The 8,740-nt window shown below is 51.6% G+C and overlaps 1 protein-coding gene across 2 annotated transcripts; it reads left to right on the top strand.

Annotated features, from left to right (window-relative positions):
- The first annotated feature begins 888 nt into the window (after positions 1–888).
- Positions 889–8,282, top strand: IRF1 (interferon regulatory factor 1). 2 transcript variants are annotated; one of them, XM_016186800.2, is made up of 10 exons: positions 889–1,022; positions 1,890–1,981; positions 3,151–3,250; positions 3,999–4,175; positions 4,289–4,338; positions 4,444–4,576; positions 4,799–4,918; positions 5,417–5,463; positions 6,846–6,978; positions 7,264–8,282. In XM_016186800.2, exons 2-10 carry the CDS (start codon positions 1,895–1,897, stop codon positions 7,383–7,385), a joined length of 969 nt encoding a protein of 322 aa, XP_016042286.1. In that variant the 5' UTR covers positions 889–1,022; positions 1,890–1,894; the 3' UTR covers positions 7,386–8,282. The 2 variants fall into 2 exon arrangements, with proteins under 2 accessions (XP_016042286.1, XP_007520007.1); XM_007519945.3 differs by having other exon boundaries at positions 5,414–5,463.
- The last annotated feature ends 458 nt before the right edge of the window (positions 8,283–8,740 follow it).

Genomic DNA, 8,740 nt, shown 5'->3' with positions numbered 1-8,740 from the left:
GCAAATCAGATAGTGCCTGCCACCCAAGTGCTTTGCAAACAACACCTCATTGACTTGCCGCAAACCAGTCAGGTAGGGGCTGTTGTTATTCTGTAGTCCAGACCGGAGTTCCTCAGCCCGCAGCGCCCGCTGACGCCAGCCCAGGGTTTCCTCTTCTCCAGCCGCCTCTGGACAGCGCAAGGTTTCCTTTTCCTCTCCAGGGCAGGTGAGTGACCCAGAGGTGGGTCAGCCCTCAGGACAGGGCTACGTGAGGGCTCACGCCTTCCTTTCTTGGCACCTCGCGGGTTTGAAGCAGGGTGATTTCCGGCAATTCTGTGCAGGTGCCCCCTCTGAGGAGGTTGGCAGGTGCTTGGCGACCCCCTCCCTCACCTGCTCTTGGGAGACACCTCTCCCCACCCCCAGGAGCCCAGGGCGAGGAGGTCGCCACCGCTGGAGCTGGCAGGTTGGAAGATCAGGGGCGTGATGGGAGTCATGAGAAGCGGGGGCGTCTAGCTTTCCAGGACTCATTCTCCCTCTCTCTTTCTCTCTCTCCCCTGCGGGCTGGTGTGGGGGTGGAGTGGGAGCGGGCGGGGCGGGCCCGCGGTCGCCCCGGGGCGGCGGCGCCGGGCCGGAGGGGGTGGGGAGCAGCAGGCGCCCTGTACTTCCCCTTCGTTGCTAGCTCTACAACAGCCTGATTTCCCCGAAATGATGAGGCGGCGTCGGCCAATCGGCGCCCTCGCGGCTCCTCCGGAGGCGGGGCTGGGCCTGGGCTGGGGGAATCCCGCTAAGTGTTTAGATTCTCCGCGGCGCCGCGGCCCGGGCAGTGCGCGCCACTCCTTCGTCGAGGCAGGACGTGTGCCGGAGCGCAGCAGAGCGGAGGCCCGCGGGAGCCGCGCCAGAGCTCGGCGTTCGAGTCCAGCCGCCCCGCGGCCCGCGCATCCTCTGCCCGCTGCCCCCCCGGGAGCGCGCTCCCCGCGCTGTCTTAGCAGCCCCCGCCACGCCGGGACCCTTGGGTGCCGCTGCCGCTCGTGCCGGGTGCAGAGGTGAGCCCGCCTTCGCCGCAGGGGGGGACCAGCGGGCGTCGAACAAAGGCGCGCGGGGCACCAGGAAGTGGGGGCCGAAAATCCTAGCCCGCGGAGCCCTAGGCTCCCGGCTGTGCTTGCCTCCACCCTCCACCCCGCAGGGGCTGGGTGAGGGCGCGGGGCCGCGGTGTGGGCTCCCCTCTGCACCCCGACAGGGGTCGCCGGCGCACTGAGTCGCCAGGGGCCGCGGAGCGGCCGCGGATGTTTGTTGCGCGCATTCGCCAGAGCCCTTGCCTGGCTTTCGGGGTCCTGACCCCCGGTTTCCGAGGTGTCTGCGGGTGGTTGGAGGATCTGCTCTTCTAGGAGGAGGCGCCACAGGTGTTCCTTGCCTACAGGGGAGCGGACTCCCGGCCTCTGTGCTGTGGCTGTCGGGGAAGCATGGAAGAGGGGGGTGGGGGAGAGGATATCCAGGGTGTAGGGCCACAGCTGGCCCCGTCGGCAAGGTGCACAGCTAGTGGCAACAACTCAAGTACGGACATTTCTTGGTATCAAGAGAAGTCCCTCCCTTCACCCAAGGAAAGAAAAGTTCTGGTATGAAGATGTGTATGCATTTTGTCTCTTTCTGCACCTGAGCCCTGAAAGCCTCCCTCTCAGGCCTGCCTCCTAACGCTGTCCAGGAGGGATTGAGGGAAAGGCAGAGGTGTTTTCAGTCACGATGCTGAAAGGATTGGGAGGGCAGTTTTATTCCAGTGAAGCTCCCCTCTCCCATGATTGTTAAACCTGCTACCTGGCTGAAGGCAGGGGATGGTAATTAAGTGATGGGGTGGTTGGGCAGTGCCAGGGACTGCTCTGCAGACTCCAAACAAGAACTCTCTCTTCTCTTTACAGCCAACATGCCCATCACTCGAATGCGCATGAGACCCTGGTTAGAGATGCAGATTAATTCCAATCAAATCCCAGGGCTGATCTGGATTAATAAAGTGAGTGTCACCCTTTGCATTTTTCTCCATTGTTTTAACCCATGCTTCCTGGGGGAACCAAAGCTTCAGATGCAGCTCAAAGAGAGAAGTAACAGGGTCAGGCAGTGTTTCTCAGTGGCCTCACTGTGGACTCCTCTTGCCTCACACTTGCCTTCCTCCCTTCTCCATGTATAAACAGGGCACCCATTTGAGGGCACAGGCTGAGTAGCAAATTCTCCCATCTTCCACAGAGCTGGTCTTGTTATGTCTCCTGAGGGAGGCCCCTATCAATGCAGGGCTTTAGTCAGACCAAGAAGTAGGCACTGCTGGTGGGAAGGTGGTTGGCTCAGCAGGGGCCCAGAGCATTAACCTTGTACCAGCAGTCCCGGCCCAGGAAGCTTCTTACTCATAACACAGTAGACAGCACAGATGCTACAGACTTATTGTAATCACAATATTTGCAATAACTGATACTGACAGTACACTCACTACAAGTCTGTGCTATTTACACTGTCATCTAATCTTCACTGTTGTCCTTATTAACAACTCCATTTTTCAGATGAGAAAAATGAGGCAGGAAAGATAGATAACTAGATAACACACAAATTGACAAAGCTAAGGTTTGAACTTAAGTAATCTGATTCAAAAATTCATCGTTAGCCACCCATAATGAGAACAGTGAGGACAGTATCACAGTGTCTTCATTCTGTAGAAGAGAAAACATAAAAGGTTACAGAGGTGCAATGACAGCAGCAGGGCTGCACAGGTAGTCAGCATGCAGGCCTGGCTCAGGGTCCCTCAGGGGTCTGCCTAGTATCTCCTGTGCAGGAATCAGTAAGCCCAGGTGTCCTAAGCAGCTGCAGCCATTGGGCAGATTTCTCACTTCCTGTTGGTGCTGACAAGCCACAGAGAAGATCAAGAGTGCTCTAAATGGGTACCACCATATCTGAAACTGGCAGAAGCAGGCTTTCGCTGGGTTAATGGTACCTCAGCTTATCAGAAGCTTGAGTTCTTTCTAAGAGATGCAGAGTGTTAGAGTAGCCAGTCTTAGGATGGGTCTGCCTAAGCCAGATGCCACTGTCAAAAGAGGAAGTCAGCCTTTCCCAGCCCAGGGGTGCTAGGAAAACTAAGGGCTCAAAACCTGAGGTCTCTTGAGCTGATGGTCTTCTGTGTTTATGTGTGCTGTTCAGGAGGAGATGATTTTCCAGATTCCGTGGAAGCATGCAGCCAAGCATGGCTGGGATATCAATAAGGATGCCTGTCTGTTCCGGAGCTGGGCCATTCACACAGGTGTGTGCCCTGGGAATCTGTCAGAGAGGAGACAAGAGGAGCCATGTTGGCTAACAGAGTGGCTCATCACTGGAGCTTAGGAATTCCTTAAGATAGTGTAACATTTGGGGGCCATTGAGGCCTGCATTTCTGGGGGAAGGATCCATCATGTCAATGGGTTCTCAAAGAAATTTGTAAAGCCCAAATCTTAGATGCCGTGACATCAGGGAGTTTGTCACTGGGTTAAAGTTCTCTCTGGAAAAGTAGATGTGAAAAGCAGCAGTGAGTCAGGAGATTTTGACCAAGGTCCTTGGCCTTCAGCCCCTTTTTATCTTTGAATGTTAGGGTCTTGTCCCGTCTCATATGAGTCAGCCACCTAGCAGTTATGTTCTGTGATGCCTACTCTGTGCCTACTCCCATGTGTGGAAATATCAGATAAGCTCAGTCCCTACCGTCTGGCATTCGACAGCCTAAGCAAGAAGACTATATATGACTTGGAATAAACAAAGCATACTTTCAGGCATTTGGACCTTCTAGTGCTTCTTTTGGGGCTCATTACTGAAACTTGCTGAGTGTATTTGTGCTAAGACAAGGCATTTGAGAAGTTCCCAGGAGCCTGGGTTTGCCATGTGCTGTTGGGTTTGTGTGCAGTGTAGAAGTCTGGAAGCATGAAGACTCAGGTGTGCTCTTGCCTTCCTCGCAGCCCAGAGGGTAAGAGAGGATCCCCACCTATGGCCTTGATGATCATCTTCACTGTCCTGTTCTTTAGGCCGATACAAAGCTGGGGAAAAGGAGCCAGATCCCAAGACATGGAAGGCCAACTTTCGCTGTGCCATGAACTCCTTGCCAGACATTGAGGAGGTGAAGGATCAGAGCAGAAATAAGGGCAGCTCAGCGGTGAGAGTATATCGCATGCTCCCACCTCTCACCAAGAACCAGAGGAAAGGTATCCAAGGGCCATTGGGTAGCCTCCCTAGGGCTCTGTTGGGGAGGAGTGAGGGAGGAAGAAGAGCAGCTGGTGTGCTTGTCCTAAGGCTAACAGCTTATTTCTCCCCACAGAGAGAAAGTCCAAGTCTAGCCGAGATGCTAAGAACAAGGCCAAGAGGAAGGTGAGTGTTCCTTAGCAGCTGGCCTTTGGTCATCTGTGAATCAGGGTGGGCTGAGGAAGAAGCACCACAGCAAGCCTGGACCTAAGCTTCTTTCTCATCCTGCAGTCATGTGGGGACTCCAGCCCTGATACCTTCTCTGATGGACTCAGCAGCTCCACTCTGCCTGATGACCACAGCAGCTACACAGCGCAGGGCTACATAGGGCAGGACTTGGACCTGGAGCGGTCTCTCACACCAGGTGAGCTGGGTGGAGTCTAGCTGGGATGAGGAGGGCCACCATGTTTAGTGGGAGGGCTCTTTCTCTTGGGTGTAGAAGTCCTTGTGCTGGAGGATAGTTGTACCACAGCCTGTTGCACCACACTGCAGGGTGTGTGGGTGGGGGGGGGGTGGTGGTGGTGCTGGGGGTCTTGCAAGCTAAGAAAGTACACAGCCCTGACCTGTGGTTTCCATTGTCCTGAAGCACTGTCACCGCGTGTCAGTAGCACTCTCCCTGATTGGCACATCTCAATGGACATTATGCCTGACAGCACCAGTGACCTGTATAATTTCCAGGTGTCACCCATGCCCTCCACCTCTGAAGGTTTGTGCTCCTGAGGCCTTGCCTGCTTGCCTGCTTGTTTGGGTCCTGGGGAGGACTCTGCTGATAGAAAAGATACTCAGAACTCTACCTGGCCCATTACTAGCCCAATTGGGATGAGGAACATCTCTGGGACAGCAGGAAGGCAGTTGAGAATGGGTTGTGTGGCCATGATGGGCTGGAGAGAAGACAGGAAACCAGAGGCTGCATTAAGGTTTAAAGTTGTTCCTGGCTCTTCTGCTGCCCAGTTGCTAAGAGTGTGGAAGGAAGTGAGAGGTGACAGGCATGCTTTCAGAGTTTGGGAGGCTGAGTCACCAGCCAGTGTCCTGTTCTGGAATCTCCATGGCAAGCAGATGTTCTCTGGGAATATGTGTGTGTGTGTGTGTGTGTGTGTGTGTGTGTGTGTGTGTGTGTGTGTGTGGTGGTGGTGGTGATGGTGGTGCAGGGGGATTGTGACCCTGGCTAAATACCAATCACCTTCTCTGCTCTTCCCCATAGCAGCAACAGATGAGGATGAGGAAGGGAAAATACCTGAAGATATCATGAAGGTAAAGCCCCTTTTCCCTCAAGCTTTTTTTTCTCTCTTTTTCTTTAATATTTAGTTTATTTTTATTTTAATGAGGGGGAGAAATACAGAGAGAAACCAGAACACTGCTCATCTGTGGCTTATGGTGGTATGGGGGATTAAACCTAGGACCTCAGAGCTTCAGGCATGAAAGCCTTTTGTATAACCGTTATTTTATCTCCCTAGCCCTTGGGCATTCTTCCAAGCTGGTTGCTTCTTGGTGAGTGGTAACCTGATGAGAGTAGATGCATAGTGACCTGGTTGCTTATATAGTCCCACAAGTGCCACATCCATGCTGCTAGAGACTACTGTCCTCCTTGATTACTGAGAAAGGCATTATGGAAGTGAGAGTAGGAGGGAGGGAGACCTGGCCCCCTCTGCAGGCTGTCCAGAAGCAGGCTTTAGGGGCTTAGACAGCATTCTGAGTCAGCTATTGTCAGTGCTGGGTCCCTGACTTGTGTCCTTGCCCCAACATGCCCCAGCCCTGCTTGTTTGGGAAGTGCACATCAGGTTTCAATAATCAGCTTTTGGGATCTGTTATATGATTTTTTTTAGCAAAATAACATTTAAAAATAAATCTAAAAACTTATTACAGAATTTATAGCTTGCTTTGCTTGGGCAACAAGAAAATTGAAACTTGGGAATAGTTTTTGTCTCTTCCAAATGTTTCTGGTTGTCTTTTTTATTTTTGACATTATAATTTATTTTATTTTTTAATTTTTGCCTCCAGGATTATTACTGGGGCTTGGTATTATTGCCGGTGCTATGTATCCACAACTCCTGTCAGCCATTTTTCTTTTCTTTCTTTCTTTTTCTTTTTTCAGTAGGTCAGAGAGAAAATAAGAGGGGAATGGGAGAAAGAGAGAGAGAGAGAGAGAGCTGCAGATCTGCTTCGCCACTCTTGAAGCATCCCCCAGCAGGTGGGGAGCAGAAGCTCAAACCCAGGCCCTTGGCTAGATTCTTATCCATAGTACTATGTGCTCTTAACTGGATGAACCACAGCCTGCCCCCTCCTTTTTTGACTTATTAACAGTAGCCATTGCTTTAAATCATACTCCCAGCTGCTACTATCTTGTCTCAGTTGGTAGTGAAGGAAATTTTATAGATATATGCCAGAGAGTGGAAGTAGGAGTATGTGCCCGGTATAGACCCTCATGGAGATGAGTTGAAGGCTAGTGTCAGTGAACATTGTTCTGCCTGCTTCTTCCAGGCCTCTGTCCTAATGGCACGCCACATCTGCAACCATCTTGAGAATGAAATGGCAGAGGGTGTGATCCTAGCTAGAAATCTTTGGCTTATTGAAGGCAGGGCCACAGGGTGAGTGTACACTGCAAGTGAGCTGATGTCTTGTTCCTCTGTCCTCAGATCTTGGAACAATCTGACTGGCAGCCAACAAATGTGGATGGGAAAGGGTACCTGCTTAATGAACCCGGCATCCAGCCCACCTCTGTCTATGACTTCAGCTGCAAGGAGGAGCCTGAAGTCGACAGCCCAGCAGGTGAGAAGCCCTTGGATCCCTGTGGTTTCTTAAGAGATGGGAGAAGCATGGGAGGACTGGGGAAGGCTCAGAGACAGGGACAGAGGTACAGCTCTCTGTTAAAACTCATCTGGGACACAGGCAGCTTACAAATCAGCTATACCCATTCCCTCAGGTTTGCCTGGGGACTAGGTGGGGCTTGCTACCAGGTCAGCAGCAGAGGCATCTGTGTCCTTTACTTTCAGGGGTAGGACTTGGTAGGGTGGAAAAAGACATTCCTCATACAACCTCTTGTATATTTTATAGATTTTGGAATGAACATACCACGTGTCTTCGCAGATCTGAAGAACATGGACTCCAACTGGTTGGAAAATATGTTGACTCCCGTCAGGCTGTCTTCCACCCATGCCATTCCTTGTGTGCCGTAGCTGGGCCTCTGGCCCCCTTTCACTCTGTATGCAAACAGGACCTAGCATCATGGTGGCTGTGGTGCAGAGAAATGGGACTCCTGTGGGCCCCTTAACAGGGCAAAATGTGCTCTCACTGCCGAGTGAGGATGGGGCCTCCCTCCTTGGGGCAGTGGCCTCTCAGGACTTGGCAGGCCAGAGCCTGGGCTCATCTTGTGAAGGTAAAGCTGGTCCTGTCTCCCTGGAAGATGGAGTTCTGAGGTTGATGTGTTGGATAGGCATCTCAGACAAGAGCCAGCTACCAGCTTTTCTCTGAGGTCAGCCTCCGAAGATGGTCTTATTGTCACTGAGCTGGCCTGAGGGAATGGGCCAGTGACCTCAGATAGGCATAACACCTGCCCTGGGGCTGGCTCAGCACTAACCGACAATTGCACTAAGTGAATTTTGTTCCCAAAGAATCGCCTCCCTTCCCAGTTGAGCCCTGGGGACTATTCCAAAGCCAGTGAAATGTGAAGGAAATATGGGGTCCTACAGGACTGTGTTCCCTCAAAGGAGCCTGTCTTACTCCCTGCTCAGGCTGAGGAGCTTGGGAAAAAGAAAAAAGAACAAAAACACAACCATGGCACTTTTTCTTGTGGACTTAGCACATTTTTAATCAAAGGTGTACACTAATGTTTTCCCCCAAGCTCTTGGCCTTTGCATTTATTTATACAGTGCCTTGCCCCCTCTCCCCTCCCATCCACTGGCCCCCTCAGGCCCCAGAAGCCCTCAGCAGGCTCAGGGAGGGTAGTGTGAGCGCTTTGGTATGGCTTTTAAAATTGGAAACTCCATCTCACCACGAAGTCATACATGACCACATATGTATATGTATGTAAATATATACATTTTGTCTTTTTATAAAAAGTTAATTGTTTATAAGGGGTGTGGTCTCTTATTTAAAAAGAAACTACATAATTTAACTTTTGGTGAAAATCTTCTGCTGGGCTTGTTCTGGGCATCCTGCCTGAACTTGATTTGGGGTAAGCAAATTCTGGTTGCAAAATCCTTTGAATTATATTCCAGAGAAGATGGCAGGAGGAGGAGATAGTCATAGCAAAGGGTCATTTTTTTTAAACTTAAATAGTTGCATATAGCCAGGGGGTACCTTTTGGGCAATGCAGGTAGATAATGGATTGCAGGTCAGAGGTGGGAACTGGTGTGGCTGAAAGATACTGGGGACATGGGTCTGGGTGGTATCCTTGCAAGCTCAAGTATTTTGACAGTCAGCAATAACTGTACAGACGCTGAATACCAGTCCTGCAGTGTACTGAGAAGCAAGACCAGTACACATGTGCTAGGAAAACCTTGAATGACCCTCCGTGAAACAGGTTTCCTTC

This window comes from Erinaceus europaeus, chromosome 2 (genome assembly GCF_950295315.1).
Source record: "Erinaceus europaeus chromosome 2, mEriEur2.1, whole genome shotgun sequence".
In the NCBI taxonomy this organism is placed as follows: Eukaryota; Metazoa; Chordata; class Mammalia; order Eulipotyphla; family Erinaceidae; genus Erinaceus; species Erinaceus europaeus.
The sequence above is the reverse complement of the archived record's forward strand: the minus strand, read 5'-3'. Positions and strand labels throughout refer to the sequence as shown.

Coding starts and splice junctions, on each gene's coding strand:
- IRF1 (XM_007519945.3), top strand. CDS start 1,895: ATGCCCATCACTCGAATGCGCATGAGACCCTGGTTAGAGATGCAGATT. Junction 4,339..4,443: donor AGAACAAGGCCAAGAGGAAG/GTGAGTGTTCCT, acceptor CTCATCCTGCAG/TCATGTGGGGACTCCAGCCC. Junction 4,919..5,413: donor CATGCCCTCCACCTCTGAAG/GTTTGTGCTCCT, acceptor TCTTCCCCATAG/CAGCAACAGATGAGGATGAG.